This window comes from Solenopsis invicta, chromosome 4 (assembly GCF_016802725.1).
Source record: "Solenopsis invicta isolate M01_SB chromosome 4, UNIL_Sinv_3.0, whole genome shotgun sequence".
Taxonomy (NCBI): Eukaryota; Metazoa; Arthropoda; class Insecta; order Hymenoptera; family Formicidae; genus Solenopsis; species Solenopsis invicta.
Genome location: NC_052667.1, coordinates 26,723,755 through 26,746,969, shown reverse-complemented (window position 1 = coordinate 26,746,969; position 23,215 = coordinate 26,723,755). Strand labels below are relative to the sequence as shown.

Here is a 23,215-nt window from a genome sequence, read left to right as displayed (position 1 = left end):
GCCTCTATCTAAGAACCTGTCAATTGCCGCAAAGTAGCGTGCACACGCGAGCGTATTCGAATTCCGACGTGCGCATAAAGAGCCAATCATTAGAGACGATTAAAGGGTGGAGGTTCGCTTCGCCTCCTCGAATCATCTGAGACAGGTGATTGCTCGGAAAAAAGGCGAAACGGACGAACTTATAACTTGCATCTGAAATAGCGAAGAGCCGGGCAAGCTCCGTTCTCTCTTATGCAAACAGACAAGCCAGTTAATTCAGAACCTAGCAAGACTGACAAGAAGAGAGAGAAAAAAAGAGAGAGAGAGAGAGAGAAAATTCAATCCATTTAAATTATAAAATATGAAAAAAAGTCTAACAATTTTACTGCAGTATCTAAAAATTTAGCTAGACACAGATCAGAAGATAATTTTATGTTGGGCCATCAAAATAATTATATAAGACATTCAAGTATGATAATGTTGCTACAAATAGTTTTGCTATTCTAGCAACCAGGTCAACATTTTAGAATTTTTTAAACGGTTCAATATAATTAATTTTAGATCTTATCATGTTGGTATTCGAAAACGCTTGTTGAATTTCGCGCTACAGTTATAAAGAATTCGATGATAAATTTATCAAAGGCAAATTTTTGTGTCCTTACTATTGCCCGCTTGTTCTGGCGGCTCCGTGAAATTTGTCATGCTGCCGCGTCGAAGAATTAATATCCTACAGTCCTCATACCTTCCTCTCGTCTCATGGTGCCTCGTCTCGCGTCAGATCGACGATATCCAGGCAGAGTTGCTAGATCACTCGGCGCGGTAGCTTACCCCATCGCTTCCGAGAGTACGTCGAGTATCCCGGGAGATACGTCCGTTCGTACGCCGATCAAAGTGATCGAGGCCCGTAAAAAATTCGGCGTTTCGCGATGCGGCGCGGACAACGAGGAAGCGATGCGGACTTCGCGTATCGAATTGAAACGTTACGGAAAACGATGGTGCACCGTTGAGAGACCGGCGGGAGCAGCTATCGCAGGTGAGCTAGCGGGAGAGAAGGTTAACACCCTCTCTTTAGCCGGCCCTATAACAGCGTCTCTTAACTCAGTTAGGCCTCGACTGGCTCGAGAGAGTTCAAAGCGTCGGGAAAGAGCTTCGTCCCCGCTGATGCGGGAGACCCCCTGATCGAGGGCGTTCCACGTGGCTTAGCCCTTCTTCGCTTTCGTAGCGATTCACGTGCACGTCAATTCGCGAGGATTCCAACTAGGATCGAGAAGAAGACGCGCAACAAAAAAAGGACAGGATGAGCTCGCTCGCTCGCTCGCTTTCAACCGTCTGAATTTTTCGCGTCTCGTGCAAAACAACCAGCCCTTTGATACGTTGCTGTACAGCGATATCAACGCTCATCAAGTAAATTAGGGTTTAAAATCGATTTTTTGTAATTTACAATAGGAACTTGAAATCTGAACTCGTTCAGGGGAGACTTGATATGAATTCTCTTCCATTAGCTAAAGTCCTGTTACCGTATATCCGACAGTTAATAGATAGTTATGATTTTGCGGAATCTAAAGATTGATCTATCGATCGCTACGAACGTAATTTGCTAAATTACAGCTGATCGCGGCAAAACGGAGACAGCATTCACGATGGTAGGACGGCGCGACGGTACTCGTAATAACTAATCGGCACCGAGATTACTCAAGTATAAGCGAATAATAACCACGCTACTAGTGCAAGTAATAATTACGCAGAAAGCGTTACGACAATGTAGCGCTTTACCATTAGAAAGGATCATCGAAGTGCGCTTCAATAAGTCACGATGAGATGCGATAAAAGCGAAACGCTGTTAGAAACGTCATTCATTCACCAAGTTTTAACTTGTAAAAGCGAGGGTTGATAAAAGGGGCGAAGTTGAAATTTTACAAAATAATGTCGAAGAAAAGTGTAATAGCTTTTAGTTTTCTTCAATTCGTTGATTTTTTTGACCTGTAAGTTCATTCTCTTGTAAACAAGGATAAATGGCGTTGCAATGACGTCGGAGACCTCATTAAAATGTTATTAAAATATCATTTGACGTGTTTGCTGGACTGTATCGTAATGACTTTAATTTCTATTTTTGAAATCGCGAAATAAGCGAGATTCCTGTTTCTCAAATGACTGTGCAGAGAAAAGACGATTTCTTTGAATTTAATAAAGTTTATTATATCCAAACAAATTTATTTGGAATAATCCAAGCCAATGTTTGAATCAACAAAATCACTAATAATAGTGTTATTTTCGTCAAAATAAATGTTGGCTTGAATGAAACGACATTTTTATTCAAACAAATAATGTTTTGTACACGTTTGTTTCAATGAAACAACTTATACAAATAAGAATGCGAATTGTAGTGAAATCTTTCTCTCTGTATGGACGTTTCGATAAAACATCGTGGATTTAAGTAGAAATATGTATAAAAGAGATAATCACATTCAAATGGTAAGAGGCAATAATTTTTTGACAAGTCTTCTGACGAGAATATCGTGACCAGCGAGAAAATTCGCTACTTCTCGGTGAAACTTGCGCTCCTAGCGCTTTGTTGACCGGATTTTAGATAAAATTCGAAAATTCGCATACCTCTCGCTCGTCTGTCTCTCGTTAGGAAACGTCGAGCGGGAACAGAGACCAAAGTCGTGGGAAACTCTCCAAGCGAGCATCGAGTATGGGAATAGGAGGTATTGGTTATAATTCTATACCGTGGTTCGGTTAAGTACCTTCCGATTAAAGTCGGCGGCCACGTGAAAGTATACAGTTATGGTTGCAGGGGCGTCCATATTCGTACACCAGCATAGGCTTACGCCGGATAAGAAGGGACTGACGGAATTGAAAACGTGATATCTTCTCGAAATTGAAGCGAAACGTTTCCGTGTATCGTATCGAAGTAAGTTATCCACGACAAAGTAACCTGGAAAGCAGAGATCGCGAAGATTTCGTCAGAAAAATTGCAAAATATATAAGTTTTATAAAATGCATATTTGTGAGAGATCCAAAAAAAATAAATAAATATTAGTACAAAATATAAATAAAAGATATAATGAAAGCGTGGATGACTTTTAATCATATCTGTCGCTTTAAATAGAAGATCCCTAATTTTATAATAAGAAATTCTCCAAATTATTTCCGCCAGTCACCGAATCTCGCGTTCGGTACAGTTTAATCGCGGTTGCTTTCGCGGATGCACTTGCAATTTTCGCGAAACGCGTTCAGTTCATTGCATGAACTGTTCTACGAGCGTTTCGCCGAAACGTTCTATAAGGAGGCGGATAATGACGTTCCCGGAACGTCTCGAATCCTTGCGGCGTACAGCAGCAACGTGATTTACGCTCGCGCGAGTCTCAGACGAGTTCGAATTACAATTACCATTCGGACGAGATAAAGCGATGCGTTTGCACGTAACACATCATCGGGAATGGATGCACGAGACAATAATGGACATCTAGACGACCTTTCGCTGCAGTTGCGCGCGGCACACAGTATGTGTTTACCGCTTACAATGTGCAGATTTGTAACGATCACGACGGTTTCCATGCGATCGCGAGAGTACCTGCCGGTCTGAGTCTTTTCTGAGGCGGTACACAAGTCTCGTCGCAAAATTTATGCATAACGGTATAACTGCATGAGCCATTTGTGAAACTGTTTCCGCAGTGTAGAACGTGCAGAATGTCATTTATTTCACGTACCATTATTTAAGTGTCGGTAGATAATAACAAAAAAAAAAAATTAAAGCACATCTACTATATGACATACTTTGAGTAAATATTTCAAATTTGGATATTGCAAATGTAGGCTAAAAAAAAGAGAAAAATCTTTTTAAAAAGATACACGGAAAGGACAATTTTATTGCAGCATCTAAGAATTTAGCTAAGTACAAAAAAGAACTTTATGCTGGGTCATCAAAATAATCGTAGAGGATGTCCAAGCATGATAATGTTGCTGCAAACATTTTTTTGGCATTCTAGCAATCAAGTTAAACATCCGATACAATTTTTTAAATGGTTCAACATAATTATTTTCAGATCTGTACTTCAGCAGCAAAATTCTTTCCATGTAGATAATCTAGTTTTATGATATGCAAAATTTTACTTTCTGGAGCCAGTGTTATTATTTTTTTATTTTCGAATAATTTGTTCGAATAAATTGTGCAGAAAATCTCCCCGAGAATTAACGTAGGAAGCTTTGACAAAGAGTATTTCTCTTTTATTTCGAGATACGAGGTAACGTATCGAAATTTCTCTTATCGGAATATCGGGAATCGAGGAAGAATAGTGTACGAACGCTTTCTTCTCACAATCAGCATCTTACGGGCTTGAGAGCCGCTGCTCGCATGAGTTTCATTAATCTGACCGCGCCTGGAGCCTCGTCTTGTATCGTGTCTACGTGTGCACCATCTCGCACGTTTCACCGTGCATGTGTATGTACATTGTGTGTGTGTGTATGTGTTTGCTCTTAGTTTATACGAATACGAGCGCGCGCGAGTGAGCTAGCAACCCGGTTCATTACCGTCCCCGATGTACAAGCGCACGTATGCAAGAGCCCCGTGCACGTGGACCGGCTCTATGTGCGCACGAAATAAAAACACAAGGCAGGTAGAAGTGTGCTCGAATAAAAAGACGGACGTACAGGGTGATCGGAAAGTAATAGCCGTGATTTGTGTCCGGCGAGAAGAGGGCCTACGTGAATCTACGTGAGCTCGCGCAAACCGAGGCTCATCGAAGGACCCGTTTTATTGCCGTCGAGATCCCGCTTGCCGTTCGATCAGATACACACGCCTCTCGTTCGTTTGTTCGATAAAAAACGACTGCTATACGTGCCAATAAAAAATTTTTCACGGGCGCGAATCGCGTATATTACGGTTAATTTCGCACGTTTTTCCATTACACTTTCGAGGCTAAACGGAATAATTCCAATCGGGATCTATTCCATAATACATGTCCAGATGGCGAGCGCGGCAAAAGATAAATCAAAGAATCGATAATTATCAACTTTCAGGCCGACTAGGTGTTCTTGAGGCCCGAACCGGTTTAGCATACATTCATGAGAACAATCGTAAATCAATTTGAAAGATTGAACTTTTGACAAACGCCTCCAGGTGGCCAGCGGGGTTAGGTCAACATTGAATCATGTGGGAAATAATGACAATTTGTAAATGACCATCGGTTGACGGCTGAGCATTTTATTTTTCGTGCAACGCACGGTCTACCTCCCGATATCATCCGTTTACCTCTTCGCATTAATTATCGTCAGGAGTCAATGTCAGATAAATCATTTCTTTTATAAAGTTGGTCAGTTTTCATTTTCTAACGTAAAATGTAAAATATCCAAGAAAATAAAAATATTATATTTTTATATCGCCATTTAAAAAAAAAACAATGCAAGAATTGTATTATATATTATCTAATTAATTCACTATTATATTAATTTCTCACGCGTGTAACAGAAAGATCCGATAATTTATTTCTTTAAAGACTTGAGAACGTTACTCTTGAAATTGAATTAAACTCAAGCTCAATTTTTTTCTCAGAGAAACGAGATTTCGCTAAAGAAAAGACGTGTGAAGTAACTATAATGTCAACGAAGAAATACATCGAATGAATAAATATATGACGTTATTCGATTTTCATCATAATTCCATGTCGAGTCGACTTTAGGGATAAATCCACCTCCATTAATCCAAGCTGCGTCCGAAATCGAACGATACAAGTTTATAATCGTCGGATTGCCGACGCTAATCTTCGCAGCGATGGGTATCATTTATTAACGTCGATCACGGCGGTGAGCGCGTTTGCCAAACTGATGAATAAAACAATAAACGTGTCAATAAACGACGATTCTGACGTTGTTTCAACGCTGATCCATTCTCATACCCTAGGCATTTCTCCGATCAGAAATTCCGATGATCCTAACCGCGATCGTTGCTTTCCCATTGCCAGCAGTGCTTTCTCAGCGAAGGTGTGCAAAAAGAGGGAGGAGGGGGAGAAAGAGGAGGGTAGAAACGGAGAATCGTATAGAGAGGCGCACACCCACCGGTACAAGTACCCGCACGCCGCGTCTCCGGCGGCGTCTTTTATTTATAGAATGGCAGAGTGTAAAACTGAAAAAAAAGGCATGGTGGGATTAATCAACGACATTCTTAATACGCGCCGCGGGCGATGACGGAAGTTTTCAGGATTGCCATAACGCACCGCTGCGCGGTTTCACGCGGTGCGCGCCGTATCGAAGAAATCTCGCAGTCTCCCGTGCACCGAGCGAATAAATTTGTCGACGTACCGGAAGATCAGATGATTTAATTTTATTTATTAAAGAGTATCAATCGAGAGTCTTGTTTATCGAAATAAATCCCCGTTTATCTCATTTCTTTAACATGGCGAATACCCTCCAGTTCTGAACGCCAAAATTATTTCAGCTTGAAATTTCAGTTTGAATTATTGAAAACAAAAAAAAAATAGATACGGAAATTTCTTTGACAAAATTTGTAATATTTAAAATTTTCATCTTTTTTTACGTATCGAAGATAGCAATTTCTTATTATAAAAAATTCATCGAGACCTATTATAATGTAACAGATGGGTATTTTGAAAATGTAATCAGAAATATATAAATGTAATTCTCAAAGTGAGGCTAGAGGGTCTTTCTCTGTACCCGCGAATAAGCTTGATGTAGACATGACATTAAGCATCCGTCTTTACAGCATACTTAGGCCGTCATAGCGGGGCGAAATTAATAGCGAATCGCAAACGGCAAAGTAAACGCAGCGGGCAGCGCCGAGAAAAAAAGGCTAATCGCGGAAGTGCATCGCGAACCGTACGATCGATTCGATCGGCGCTAATTAACTGTCAAATTAATGCGAGTTATCGTCCCCTCAAGGGGCCCGCGAGGGAAGGGACCTTAACTGCGATCGTACGCTATCGCGCACTATGCTTGCCATCGAGATTTATTACGAGCGTGCGATACCCTCTCTATTTTTACAATCAAGTTTCTTCAATCGCTAATCGCTTTGTATCAAAAAGTTCAATTAAAGGCACGTGTTAAAAATAACGTGCAACCGCATTACGTGTAAATCTTGGAAAGATTGATGCCTAAAGATTGTGTACCTATGTCTTGTGTTATCATCGAATCTGCATGAGTAACCGCAATAATTTGCGATCCGTGTACGTATCTGCGTTATCTGTGTAAACAGTAAGTAAAAAAAGGTGGACATTAGCCTTTTAAAGAAGTTTAAGAGGAAATTACGCAAACGCGGCGCGGCTTATCCACGTTCTGTGACATAGAAAGGAGTGGTTACCTTGATACCAACGTGAATGATAGATATTGTAAAAGTGTCAACCGCAATATTATTTTTTTTATGCAACATCCGCAGCGATCATGTAACATTCGAATCACCATTTGCTAGCACGATTTTATGCAATATTCCTGCATTTAATTCATCAGCGCGAGAGTGTAGATCACTGAATCAATATTACATTTTTTTGCAGTTAATATAACTGCAAAGCGCATTTAATTAAAACGCGAATCAATACAAAGCACCATTTTACAATAAATGCGAAGTCATTTCAAGATTCAATTCATAATTTAAGTGATGAACAGAGTATTTATCATCGCAACTCAGAAAAGAATGCAATTTAAAAGTCAAGCGCAGATTCCTCGACATCGCGTGCTATTGATTTACATTAACGCGATAATTTACATTTCTATATATTTGCAGATCATTCTATAAATCTCTCTCTCTGTGAATTGCTTCGCGTAAAAAAACACGATAATCAATCATTTTTATAAAAATTTATTTTTACAAGAAGGAAATTTTACTTGAAGTGACACAAAAGACAATTTAACAGACGCGAAATAACGCCAGCATTCATAAAAAGGTAGAAAAAAATATTGATTACATAGCAGAGAGAAGTGTCCCATGGCCTTAAGACAAATGACCAACGCAATTGTAAAATTTTACGTCGCAATGCAACGGGATTGGTCTGCGCCAGCCATCGCTGGTTCTAATGACGGTCATTTTTTTCTAATCATTCGCCCGGAGAAGCGTTCATTATTTCGCAATTCCTTGGTCCTTAAGCACCGGCGCGGCGTGTACTTAAGTTGCGCACAATTATTGGCACGATACCGTTCGCGTCGGATGCATTTTCTCGCGAGGCAAAAAGCACGCGGCGCGTACTCGGCAAACGCGCGCTCGTCAGAGAGAAGGACGCTATTCGAGATTTTACGTTTGACGTGATCATAATCATCGTACGGAGATCGTTCGGGAAACGCGAAGACTAATTCCGGCTTTGCCGGATGAATCGAGATTAAGCGGTCATCAAAATGCACTACACGAGTTCTACCTGTTATGTCTATAAATTATTTAAAATTTCTGTCTTTGAATTCTTAAAATCCATGTAATTCGTGTTCACACATTTCCCTTGCAATTTATGATCACGATTAATCCGATAGTAATTATCTCGTGCAGCAATGAAAATTTGTGTGGTATATTAAAATCATTCTAAATGCGTATCTCGATTTATTTAAATATTATTACTCCGATATCCAATAACGATTACGCTTTACCTAAACGCTCTTACTTTACAAGCGTTACAATATTCCTAGATTATTATTAAGAATTAAAATAATATTAAAATAACATTCCGAGAATATATTTCTTAATATAATAGAAATATTGTATTAATGTTGTATGTCTGCTTTATATAACATTCAATGTATTATATATTATTTCAATATCCGTGGAATATTATGAAAATGTTTTACGAATATTAGTTTTGTTCAAAAGTTAATATAAATTATTACGCATACAATGTTCACAAACTTTACAGTTGTTACATTAAAACGTTATATTTCCGATAATTTAAAATATTGAAGTACATAATATTTTATTAATATTAAAAATAATTTTTTATTAACTTTCTATAAATATTAAATAATGTTTTAAGAATATTATTTTTAATATTAAAAGATATTGTAACGCTTATAGGGCATGAGATATTCCGACAATTTTCCAAGAAGACACTTGAAGACTCTAAAGAGTACGATAAAAAGTTTGTCTCATCAGCTTCTCCTCCTGCCCCCGTCGAGTTCAAATTAAAACGTAACTCGATGCAACAGGTTCGCAGCAAGGACCTGCTGAGTGATCGCGATTCCCACGAATTGCACCGCTGCCGTTAGAAACCGCGGCCGATGGTGAGCCGATGGGATCCACGGCGGATGCGCGAATATAATCGACCGGCGCGGAAATTGTCGGTTCCACAATGCTGCGCGCGCGAATCAAGCCGCTAAAAATGATTAATAAATACGACTTCGGGGGACTGTCGATCGGTCGGGACCCCGCCGCGTATGTGCGTGCGCGCGTGCGTGTGCGTAAGCGGGCCCCGGTATTTTGTCAGAGACGTGCACTTATCCCATCATCCACGCCGCCCTTTCGTTTCTGCCTTTTTCCCTTCGGTTTCCTCGCGTTCTATCGTTCCACCTACCCGCTCCTCCCTCTTACCATATATATACACATGCACATATACGCACACGCACGCACATGCGTTTTAAGTACACGCAAAAGCTGTGTTTATCATTCCACGGCAGCCTTCCCAACTTCCTCCCTCCCTTCTTGCCCATTATCCGCTCGTCCGATGATTCTACCTTATTACCTGCAATGTAACGTGCATCTACGGGGCGAGGGTGCAGTCATTGACAAAAAACGGTGGGGAATTTAAGGTAACCTGCGCAAGTAATTTTTCCACGACTTTGAGAATTATTTAGGTAAAAACGTTCGCCTATTTTGTATATTGCAGGATATCGTAACGTTATGAATATTTGAAACCTTTCTTCTTATAGTTTCTTTAAGGGCATTAATTAATCGGAGTGTTCATTAATTAATCCCGTGTAAAATAATTTTTTTTTTTATTTAACATGTTTGTATTATTGCCCGAGTAGCAAGACGTTATCTGTCGTCATTCTGACGTCGAAATGTCATCAAAGACGTTAAAGTGACGACAAATAACGTCATCAGCTTGCTACCTTGCTACCTAGATGATCATCTGTAAAATATAGCTTCTTAGTTTTACAATTTATAAATGACACAAAAAATACACAAAATAAATTTCAACTATATTTTAAAATACTAATTACTTTCTTAGACTGGCTCCAGATAGGCGCGAACAAATACAAATGAACAACGTGCATCGACCACATCGTTTGCATCCGTCGAAGTGACTTGCTTATTTGCTCATGTTCAGGCTCGCTTTGGTCGGGATTCGACTTTATATGAGTTTGGTTTAAAATACTAAAGAACACGTGTACAGATAGTATAATACAATATTACAAGAGTCTTTCTCCAATAAAGTACTACTGTTCAAGTATAACATAAAGAAAAGAGTCAATGTGTCCCAATTATAGATTTCAATAGTTTATAATAGGCTTTGCATAGGTTTCGCAGAACGTTAGAGATCTATTAATCAAAGGTGCACTTTTCTACAAGCGGTTGATCAAGCGTATGGCTTCCTATAAATTTCGCACAACGAAAAAGGACCATCTCGAGAGAGTTGAATCATCACACGCACACAAACACACACGCGCGCGTGCATTCTCCCGTGATACTCCGGCCGAATGATTATAATAAATTCGATCGCAGCGTGTGAGCGGCGAGAGATGCTGCCATAGACGCAGGCACAGACGTAGGTTGCACTACGAACCGCAACCGACATGCAGTGGGTCAATTCGATTCCGCCTTTAATGACTACTCGAGTGATGAGGGGGAGGGGAGGGAGAGGGACAGGGGGGAGCCTTTTAATAACCCTTTCCCTTGAACCTCGCTCGATCGGAGGTTCGAAAGTCGCGGCAAGGTTAAGTACTTGCACTCCGCTGCTCGTCGGATGCCCTTTCTTCCGGTTTCGAACCGGGCAGCAGATCACTGCCGATTACGATAATTAACTTCTTTCCTCGTCGACAAATTTGCGCGACAACGCATTTTCCGAATTTTCAGGGGGAGCTGCGCTAGAGGAAACTCGAGCTCGAGATCTCGATAGCGCTTAGAACCCTGACGAAAATAAAGTTCTACACAAAATTAAGAAATGCTACAAATCTAGTGAAAATACTAGAATTGGAACATTTTTCTACAATTTTGTAAATTTTCGTAGTGTATCGTTTCTATGATTTCTATGAATTTTTCGGTGAAATTACGTTAAACCACAGCGTTTTATATTTTTTTAACAACAATGTTTACTCTGGAGAAAAAAAATTTCTACAAATAAGTATAAAACTCTACTAATAGTAAAAATTTGTAGAAATTATTAGTATTTTTAGGAGAAATGTTTATTTTTTCGTAGAAATATTTAATTATTAAAATTAATAAGTGTTCCAATTCTAGGATATTTTGTCGATTTTTGTAGCATTTTTCTTTAATTTGTGTAGAATGTTTTTCTTTAGGAAAATCGAAATGATCAAGTCGCGGATAAATTTATATATTAAAGATTCTGAAACTATTGAGATCTTCATATATCACTTTAAGACAATTTTAAAACACTTATTTCCTAATGACTGAAGTTTAAAATAAGCTCGTGCAAAACAATTTAAATTTTTAACAACTCTCGCGCGCTTATAAAATTAATAATAAAAAGTCTCAGTTCTCGCTCACGAAGTTTACAAGACCGGACGAGGGTAATGGAGTTTTCGTTTTTTTGTTTCCTTTCCTCTGACCATGAGAGGAAGAAAAGAAAAAGGGGCACGAGGAACCGAGCGAAAGGATGGCCACTGGATAATTTCATGTCGACGAACGTACTGCATATGCAAGTGCCATTGCAGTGTCACGATACGACGACTGGCTGTGTTTGCTATTGTGTACGTACGTCGGCACGTACACTATCCTCGAAAAGTTTACCGATGTACGATGAAAACTCACATATGTTGGCCGGAGTTACATTCTGGAAAATCGCGTTGAACCCAAAACTCGCGAATGCGCATATAAAAAAAAAAGAAATTACGTAAGAAAGCGAGTCAAAGGATTTTCATTTGTGAAATTTCTTGTTATGGCCGCGAAGAATTTTTCTGCCCTCGCTATCGATGTTTGAAAACTTTGCGGTGATAATATACGTCGAAAGTACGCGTGTGTCTCACAAGTTGATAATACGGTTCGCTTTTCTATTTTTATTTTATTATTTGTACGCGTCGCCAGTTCTTTTCGGCGTATACACATGATTTATGATTAGAACGACCGTCTCGCAAGCAAAACAGCGGAAGCACCATATCTTCGACGAGATGATACTGATTGTGAAATAGAACGACATGTTTTTGTCAATGCGATCATCTCTGCACGATTATGTAATGCAGCATATATAATATACTTTGACTTTTAAATCGAATTTCGAATTAACTGCGATTTTGAAGCGATCGGAGCTTCGAACAATTTTATTGTTTAATACAAGCTGGACGTGAGATTATCAGATTAAAAATAACCTCGAGATTTCAGATTTTATGAATTAAACAAAATTCAAACGATTAATATTAAATAAATTTAAGAATTTGCAAGTTCTTAATTTTATTATAGCACTCATAATGCGTAAGGAATATGAATGTCTAGATTATTAGAATTATCTTGTAATTTTCGAAAAGTGCATTGAGAGAACAAATACTGAAAAAATTTTTATTTAACACAAAAAAATTATTTACTGGATTCTAATAGCTCATTTACTTGCAGTCAAGTTAAAAATTTATTAATTGAAATGTTTGTGTAAAAAAATGAAAAAAATAATTTTTAACCGATAATTTTTATTTTGTCTTGATGTTTTAGAAAATATTTACTGTTAAATTATTTTTATATTGAAGATAATCAAACTTTTTAAACTAAGAAAACAATTTACTTAAATTTTATATTATTAGCTTCTTTATAAAATCATTATTTAAATATAACAGATATAAGAAAACAAAATTATATAAGGTAATATGCCTATTCACTTAAAAGTAAATTTTTTTATTAAAAAAAATTTTTTTTATTGTCAGTGTGATAGAATTTAATTAGATTCAACAAGGAAAAAATTGTAAGTTTTTAAAAAAACTTCTTTAAATAATAAAATATAAATTTCAAATATAAATATATTCAAGTTTGTTGTATTATAATGTAGTTTACATTTTATCATTTTTTTTTAACAGTCGTGATCTTAAAATAGCAATAATTTCAAATTCTTTGTAATTCTTCCATTTAATTCTTCGTATAACACATTTAATTTCTCAAGACATAAAATTTAAATCTCGGCTGTTTAAGCTACGCAATGTACATGTGTTATCTTTTTGCGTTCGTGTAAAACATATCTTCTGATACCTCGAACCGCTTCGGAGATGCTTGCTCGTCTTATGCTTTCCGCGAAATCGAATCCACGAAGTAACTCCCCCTTTTGGTCGTGCCCTCGCAAAAACGCGTCTTACAATAAAAGCAGTTCTTTCTTCCCATATAAACCCGTTATTACTTGCCCAACACCGACTCATTTTCGACATCATTGTGATTCCGTTGCATATTCAGATACTCGAGCGAGCGAGACCGCGATAGTGTTCATGCTTAAATGCCGTAAAAACTGGCGTGGCGATTAAGAAAAATATCGGATCGATCGATTGTAAAATTACAGCACAATCGATGTATATGTAGATCGTTCTCAAAATAAACACGATACGAAAATGTGAGTTCCGTTCTCTCGTTTTGCAGCTTTTAATTTTTTGTGGGTTGCAGTCCTATTTTAAATACATATAAAAAAAATGTGTGCATGTGTATTGCATTATGATAAGATGCACAACAAAAGCTTGCACAAGCTTGTTTAAAAGCTTGCATAAACTGTAGACATCAAACTTTAGTTCGGAATTAGCATCGCAGCTATCAATATTCCTACACTCCAAGTGTACATTTTTGTGTATAAGATGCAGTCACTTTTTACTCATTTATTTTGTACGCGCAATTTTTTGCATGCTTTTTACACGCATAGACGTGTAATTTAATGTTGATACACGTAATTGTACAAAAATTACATAATGCAAAAAAAATTCAAATGTAAGAAGTGATTACACGTTTTACACACTTAAATTTGCAATATATTTCTTATAACATCTGATCGTTTATTCACTTCTAAACAGTAGTGAACAATCATGTTGAACGTGATGTTTATTATTTGTTATTATTTGAAGCCGTCAAAGCCGTCAAACGAACGTTATTATTATGTTATAAAAAAAAACGCGAATAAATGCAAAATCAACACCATTCTCTAAAATTTGATTGTGACGCGATATAAACTAACAAATAAAAAATAAATCGCTTGAATACCTGATGCGATCAACTCACATTTTGCGCGACAATGCATTAATTATAAAATACAATAATACCTCCATGTTTTCTAAAAAAAAAAAACCCAGAGCAGGGTTGTGCTGCATATTTTAAGATTGCGTTTATACGTGTTGTTTTTTTTACATAAAAAATACAAATGATGTTTACATGAACTTTTTTTTCATGTAGACAATACAGATATGTAAATTATGTAAACTATTGTAAATTGGATGATACAAAGCACAACACAGAAAAAAGTAATTGAGTTTTAAAATTATTAATACATCAAATTTTAATGTATTAATATATAACAAAATATATAATATTAAAAATTACGAAATTAAAAAAATGATACAATTTTTATTATCTTACATGTCAGGTCTAATAAAAGTATCAATTTATCCTTTTATTCAATTTTACATCACTAAGTATAATTATGTACTTATTTTCTAATGAAATATGAATCTTCTAAGATCTATAGGTTATAGTTTACATACACAGTTTGCGTAATCTACATAGTTTAAGTTGTTTACGCGTAATGTAGACTACTTATATTCTACGCGTAAACGCACAATCTTGCTCGAAAGTTTTCCAATTGTCGCGAGATAAGAATTCTCATTCGTTTTTTTGAACATTACTACGCAAAGTACGCTGATGGTATCTTCGAATAAAGTTTCTGACGGAGCGTAAACAAGTGTACGAACAGCCAAGCAAGATTCAAGATTCACGTTGAACGCGAGGCTGAGGGGATCGCGGGCGCGGCGTCAAGAGAGAAGAAAGGAGATAAAACGAGGGAAAAAGACTCACCAGAGCGAAGTCGTGTGCTCGAAACGTCAGATTCCAAGGTTTCGTAGCGCCAAACTGTTGACGGTGAGGAGAGGCGGGACGGGCGCGGGAGGGACAGGGCCGATGCACCCGCGGGACTCGTGGCGAGGAGGCGGCGGGCTCTCTCGTTGTAAAATGCAGTTACGCAACACGCAACTGGTGGTGCACACGCGACGCGGCCGATCGGCGGCAAAAACGTCAGTGTCGCGACGAACGTCACCGTTCGTCGTGTCGCGATCGCCGTCGTTGTCCTGCGGAGTGTACGATTATCGAGCGTACCGCGACGGGAAAGAGACGAGCACGCGGATCCCGAGCGCGCGGCAGCGAAGGAACAAGAGAGAGAGAGAGAGAGAGAGAGAGAGAGAGAGACAACGCGAGAAAGAAAGGATGACAGATCGGAGCAACGTGAGTGAGAAAGAGAGAGAGAAAGACAGGCTCGCGTCGTCGACAGCAAAAGAGAAAGAGAGAGAAAGAAACAGATAGAGCCACAGGCGGCGAAGAGAGATACGCGCGAGGCGTGATCGTGCTTAGGGGCGTCACTCACGAAGCACCGCTTTCACGCGCTGCGAGAGAGTAGGGCGCTCTACGGTCTGACAGCCGAGCAAAAATCGGCAAAGTCCACAAACCCGGCGTGTAGCAACGTTCGCTCACTCGCCCGCTGCTCACACTGTCCGCGCACTGTCCCGCGCGAGCGCGTCTACACGTTCGCGTTCAACTTCGTTCTGCTGAGCTTCAACGTTCGCGCGATTCCGGCCCCGCTCGGCCGCGCTCGGCTCGACCATGCGCAACGCGCAACCCGTCCACTTCAGTGCATTGCCGCGCCGATAACGCACTCTCGCGTCTCTCACCGCCTGCGTTATCGGCACGTGTTAACGCATTGTTGTAAATACATACAATTTACTCGGTGCGAGATGATGTTGAGACATCACGGATACGTCACGTTTTTCTTGTTTAAGAAAAAAGACGATAGAAAATGATAGAAACAAATTTGAACTTTATTGGCGTGTTTTATTTAATTTTATAGTAAAGTTATCGTTTTAATCGGACTCACGTTTGAACTACGATAGAAACTTAGATAGCACATAATATTTATGAAAGGTTTTACAGAATATTTATTTACTAAAAGTAGAAATTTGTAGGAATTTTTTTTTTTTTTGTTAGAAATATTTATTTTTTCGTCAAAGTCTTTAATTATATTTAATTATTAAAAATAACAAAAATGTTCTATTTGTAGCTTTTTACAAATTTAATAGCATTTCTTAAATTTATATAGAATTTTGTATAATTTTTTTCGCCAGGAAAATCGAAATATTTGAGAATCGAACGCCTTCTCTTTTACGCTTTTCTCATGCCTAGAAATAATCTCGTAACGAGGATTTTAATATGTTTCAAGGACGATAGCATACTTGCGTAAAAGTGTTTTATATAAATTTATTACGGTGCAGTGCATTGTCGCGCGCAGTCGCGAGATTTCGAACAATGCTGCCATCTCGAGAGAATCGTTCTAACTGCATTGCAATGCTATAAAACGTCGGTATAGCGACAGATTATCTTCGTTCGACTTATCGCGAATATTTAAATTTGAACTTGATTCAACAGCTCTCATTAGTTTCATAAATATATGTATTTTTCGCATTCTAAATTCATAAACTTCTTTTACATGATATAAGAAGCACGCCCTGTTGAATTAATTGCCATACCCAATTTCCGATATCGTCGTTATTTAATTATTATCGAAATCGTTACCAGAGGACTTTCAATCTTTCGGAATAAATCTTGCTCAGCCTACTCGCATGGACGTGTTTGTTGATAGGCGAGTCTTCTTTTTTTCCTCCGCGTTCAACGCTTCCTACGATCGTTCGTTATTCAATAACGTAAAGTCAGGCAATCGGATAAGCGACGAGACAGTCGGATCGTATTTCGACAGGCTATAAAAATATCAGGCCCTAAGCGTTGAAATCACCATGTGCGGCTGCCGACCGGTGATCTCGCCGAGCGAGCTTTCGGCGTGGATTTTTGGCGTTCAAATCACTGATCGGTCGTGATCGCACGCGAGACTCGCTTATCGCGATATTGCGACGCGTGTCCTCGAGAATTTACCGCGATAAGAGGCGCGAAACAGCCATTCTCTCGACAATATAATCGCGGAACGATTGATCGTTTAACGATTTATTACTTCGGGAATTAATGAGTGAACGTTACAGTCATATGGAAAAAATAATAACCTCGTAAAAAATAATCAAACATAATAATCACTTTCTCCCTCCCTCCCCCCTTACCGAGCTTGCGCAATTTCACGTTCTTATTTTATGTCTTACGTTATCTTTTTTCCTTCTTAATTATTTTTGTCCATCTCTTAATTATAATTTATCTGTTTCCCCTTTTTTTTATTCTCGCCCACTGATTTTGCGTAATTTTTCATTTTGTTCTCTTTAATTATTTTTCTAGATTTATATATATGTCACGTCTTTTTTTTTATTTAATTTGCCTGTTTTTAATAGAGGGCTTATTCTAAAACGTCAATAAACGTTTTATCTATTTCCCCCCCCTTTTCTTTTCCGTTCGTTTTATGTTAAATATGGACAGAGTAACAAAATGCGATTACAAAACAGTACACGATAAAGAATCGGTGTAACGATGATAAGATAAGAAAGTCTAAAGTGGATTACTGATTGCCCCGATAATACTTTAACTTCTATCCGAGAAAGTAGGTCGGTAAACTCGGAGCAAAATGACGTGGAAGTCATTAGCGCTGATCACGAGGGGAACGATACGATCCCACACATGTCCCACACGCAATAAAACTGGCGGCATCCATTTAAAGCCCGATTAAAGTGAATCATCGCGAGAACCGAGCGCCGTTAATGCAATCAAGTTCGAACGGTGTTCCTCGATCGTTCACTGAAGTTCTGTATGCTTACTTGATTGACTCCGCTTGTTCAGAGCACAATGTTCCATCGTAAAATTAGAGAATTTTCTTTTATTCCCGTGAATTATCATGAAACGTCATGGATGATTTTGGTCAAATTCCGACGATTACTTTGTCGAGTAAAACTCACAGCGTTGACGTGGGCGGAATTATCAGTATTTTGTCATTTGACAGACGGAAAGAAAGATTAGATTAGGACGAGCTTTATATTATTCTTTTGAAATTTAGTCGCAAGAGCAAGTTGGTTCTGTTGCTTTGTGAGTTCAATCAAATTCCGATTAATTTAATCGGCAGAATAAATTTAACTGGCAGAATTGCTCGTTCGAACTGTGTAACTTGTCCTTAATTCTTTTTTTTTTTCGTGTATCAAACAATAAAGTCATTCTGAATTAATGGCCAATTAAATTAATCGGAGTTTCGAAGTTGCTTGTAGATACTCGTGTAAAAATGCGAAAAATAGAAATCTAACGTATCCACCAACCTCTAAACGCTACAATATTATTTAATATCAAACAATATTCCTGAAATATTAATAGTAATAAAAAGTTATTAAAAAATTATTTAATATTAATAAAATATTATTTACTTCAATATTTTAAATTATTGGGAATATTATAACTTTTAAATGTAATAATTATAAAGTTTATGAATAGGTTATGCATAATAATTCACATTAATTTTTAAACAAAAATAATATTCGTAGAACATTTTTATAATATTCCAGGAACGTTAAAATACCACGAATATTATATAAAGCGGACATATAATATTAATACAGTTTTCCTATAAAATTAAAAAAATATTAGATTCTCGGAATATTATTTTAATATTTTAATTTTTAATAATTCGTGTAATATTCTAGGAATATGGTAGCGTTTTTATAATTCTTATTTTCTATTTAATTTTGTATTAGTTACGTATCAATTTATTTTATTTTCACTACAAAATATGAATCTTCTATGCTCCAAGATTATAATTTACATAGGGCGAATTTTTTAATTCATCGATTGATCAATCGACGAATTAAAAAAACGTGCCTACAGTCATTGTATAGATATTGTATACATGTAATAATTTACGTACGGTTTTACATAGTTTACATTGTTTACGTTAATGTAGTCTACGCCTGCGTCCAGAACGTTCAGAAACATTTTATCTTTGTCGTTAACCAAATATTAAACAAGGATAAAATGATGTCCGACTACACCCGAATATTTCTCAACGCAGCCCGTTTATATTTTACGCGTAAAGGCACAACCCCGGCGCAAAAATGCCTCGTCGCGCCATCGGACGTCACGTGGCCGTACTATCAGCTGTTTACCTCCGCGACTTCACCCCCCTTGAGCTCCGTCGGGCTTCGCTAGCCCAGCACATCTCCGGCGGTCGCGTTCAGCTTGCCTCGCCTCTCGGTTCAGCTCAGCTCAGCTCGGCGGCCTCTAGGCGCATCGAAGATGGCGACCGGAGGGTAGGGTCGGACCGCAGACGCTCACCGCAAGACAACCTCTTCCCCCCGGTGGAGACGGCCGTGGAGTATCGGGGCGAGCCGCCCGCTCGGGTCGAGTCCGGGGTGAGTAGGCAGAGCCGCGTACGCGGAAATCGCTTCGTTCCGAGTATCACGTGTGCGGCACCTCTCACACCTGTCGGCGGCGGTGACGGCGACGGCGGGTAACTAACTATCGGCTGGCGGCGCGCGATCGACGAAATCTCGCGCGATCCCCTTCGCGGTCTTTCGGTAAGTTCAATGCGCACAGATCCGTGCCATGGCGAGAAACGGAAGCGATGCGCACGTGTGAGTGCCGCGCGCGATGCAATGGTGACGTGACGTACACGCGTGCTTACAGTGCGTAGTGCGTGGCGTCGCACACGCTTGAAAAGCTTAATCTGTACGGGAAGAGAGGAGGAAGATCGGAAAGAGGTCGTCGCGTTCACCGAATCGCGAGCTGCTCCGACGAGCAAGGAGAGGAGAACGTCGAGAATCGAACGCAAGAATAAACATTGAAAAGCCTGGGGACTTTCTGACAGTGATTCGTGAAGCGTCTGCTTTGTCTTCCTCGATCGCATGATTACCTCGTGCTGTTTTATTTTTATTTATTTATAATTTTAAATAAGTCATGAGATTAATATTAATTGTACTGACAATAGTAGCAATATTTATTAATTGTTAAAAGTCGTGCTGATGTATAATTAATTATTATACTTTGCTATCTGTTTGTGAAGCAAATGGTCGTTCTATGTTCAAGAAATTTCTATATACAGAATTACTAAAGCAATCAAAATGATAGGCTTGGAATTTTTTAATTTTATAAATGTAAAATTTCTGAGGTTTCCGTAATTTTCATTGCAATGTGTAAATGATTAAATTAATCAATTTACTTTAATCTTGAAAGTATTGCAGGATATTAACTTTAGAACTACCACGATAAAGATATATCAATATCTATTTAAATATGCTATGTGCAGAGTTATATAGTAATTAATTAAAAAGTTAAAGGTTACTTTTAACTTAATTAATTTTAAATGATTTGATTTTTAACTAGTTATTTTTGAAACACTATCTTTAATTCACTAACTTTTTTTCTAAGATAAAAATTTATGTAAAAGAAAAAAAATGATGAAAGAAAAAATACATTCTCACATAAAAACCAATATTTGCTATTTCATATAAACTTAATTTATAAATAACTTTGGTTGATGATCCGTATTATAATTGTTTTGAATAATTTAACTTAAAAAAATTCTAAATTTTTAATATAAATAATATTTTTCAAAATTAATTTTTGATTTATCCTAATTTTAAGTAAATTAATTTTATAAGCCGTTAACTTATTAATTTAGTTAAAAAAACATTAATATGCTCAACTCTGGCTATACATATGTCGTAGGCAAATAGCAATTTTAGGAAAATAGTAACTGACTAGGCAAATAACATTTGCCTGGTCAAATAGCTTAGAATTAAAAATATAAAATGCCTGCTTTAAAAACTTAATAATTATACAATTTTTATGTTTTTTAAGCAGGCATGTTGTGCATTTAAAGTAGAGAATTAAAAACACAAAATGCCTGCTTTAAAAACACAAAAATTATGTAATTTATTCTAACCTAATCTAACCAAGTAAATGTTATTTACCTAGTCAGTTACTATTTTCCTAAAATTGCTATTTGCCTGCGACACATACACTGAGAACAAAAAAGTTGTTAAATTGAATAAATTTTTTAACTTGATTAAATTTCTTCAGTTCAAGTATTTATGTATTTAACTCAAATACACAAAATATTTAAACTTTAACTTAAACAATTTATATTAAATTTAAATACATAAATACTTGGATTGAAGAAATTTAATTAAGGGAAATTATAGTCAAGACAACAACTTTTTTCAGTGTGTTATACATATAATTTAAATTTGTTATATATATATATATATATATATATAAATAACGAATTTAAATATGCTAAATATGCTAAATATGCTACACAATACATATTATAGTATTGTGTAGTATTTAAATATGCTAAAACTGTCTGGGAGTAAGCTCCTCGATTTTCCACATTGTTCACGATTGAAAAATAATTGTTTAATTAAGGAAAAATCAAATTTCTTATATATATATATATATATACATACACATATATATATATATACATATATACATATATATATACATATATAAGAAATTTTATTTTTATTTAAATGTGTTTTATATATATATAAAACACGTTTAAATAGAAATACAGGGTGATTATTAATGACTGTTCCTACTTTTTACCATAAGAGCACTCACTTGTAATTTCTAATATAATAATATGTTAGAAATATGTTAGAAATACGTATCCGTCGGTAAATCATGCTCCTATGTTAAAAACATGGAAACAGTCATTAATAATCACCCTGTAGATATATCATTATCACGTCGGTAGTTCTAGTATGTTTCGGGTAAATAATATATTACATATAATTCTTTATATATGTTGGAACTTTTACAAGAAATCCCAATGTTTTATCGAGCACGACGCAATTTTTGTTAAACATCGCCGGCGCTTTATATAATATTCCTCGTTAACCGTGCCTCTGCTGCCCAGGTTGCTCCACTTTTCGCCCGCAAGCATCAACGCCGCCGTCGCGTCGCACGCCGTCAGCGATGGTGACAAAAATTGATCGACGCGGTTAGCAGATCGGGTCACGTAAACGCGCGAGCTTTCAATCGCGCAATGTAAATGCCCTCTGCGATCAATGGTTGCGTTCAGCGAACACAATGGTTGAGTAAATGCTCGCTACTTAATGGTACATTAATATGTATCCCTGTAAATTTTTGATGGATCTAAAAGTCTAGCTCAAGCATTGTAAGCAGTAATTACTGAGCGGTTATCCAACCGTTGTGCTCGCTGAACGCAGTCATTGATCGCAGAGGGCATTTACACCGTGCGATTGAAAGCTCGCCGTGCCTCCGCGTATACTCGTATACAAGGTGTCTCGCCGTCAATCGTGTAAAATTTTAATAGACCTTTAACGCGTTCGCACGCTCCGCTTCCCCGCGCTGAAAACTTTGGTGAAAAGTTCACCCTTGAGATGCTTATAAGGTCTGAAGAATTCTATCGAACGTGAAAGAATAGTCGAATTATGTTTAAATATTCATAAAAAAAATTGTTTCTCAGAATGCTAGAAAGATATATTTCTTTTTTGGTTCTTGCTTCATGTAATATTGAGTGTTCCAGATAAATTATACTAAATATAATTTTTTGTATTTAAATATATACAGTTGGAGTCGAGTATCGATGATATAATATATTACACTGAAATTGAATCATTTAACAAAATCGTTTAATTGATAATGTGTCTGTTAATTATCACTTTATTGCTACTAATTTGACACCACGTATATGAATATCGAGAGATGTTTCGATATATTTATTCTTATACTCGTATTTAGTTATTTCCTTTTTGTTATAAGAGAATTGTAAAATATATTATCCTCAGGGCTGAATTAAGACCCTGAATTACTCAAGCTGTAAATGTAACTTAATCTAAATTAATTAAACTCTGTTGGTTATTGCTTTCTAAGATTGTTTTATGTATAATATCATCAGGTTAGTTATAAGGTTAGGAATTTAAAAAAAAAATACTGCCTTTCTCTCCTCTAAATTTGCTCTAAATTAGCTTAGGC

The 23,215-nt window shown here is 37.2% G+C and overlaps 2 protein-coding genes across 4 annotated transcripts in view; one reads left to right on the top strand and one right to left on the bottom strand.

Annotated features, from left to right (window-relative positions):
* LOC105196325 (protein N-terminal asparagine amidohydrolase) overlaps positions 1–15,850 on the bottom strand; it is a 49,102-nt gene extending 33,252 nt beyond the window's left edge. Inside the window, exon 1 of the mRNA XM_011162215.3 lies at positions 15,107–15,850. The gene's annotated coding sequence lies outside the window, so the exon portion shown is untranslated. The remainder of the gene's footprint in view (positions 1–15,106) is intronic.
* The window catches only part of LOC105196320 (tektin-3), a 157,360-nt gene that overhangs the window by 113,705 nt on the left and 20,440 nt on the right, over positions 1–23,215 (top strand). Inside the window, exon 4 of one of the 3 annotated variants that reach the window (XM_039447901.1) lies at positions 19,305–19,620. In XM_039447901.1, coding sequence (XP_039303835.1) covers positions 19,324–19,620 — 297 coding nt within the window. In that variant the 5' untranslated portion in view covers positions 19,305–19,323. Of the gene's footprint in view, positions 1–19,304; positions 19,786–23,215 lie in introns of those variants that run through there. The other 2 variants (XM_011162214.3, XM_039447900.1) reach the window with 2 other exon arrangements.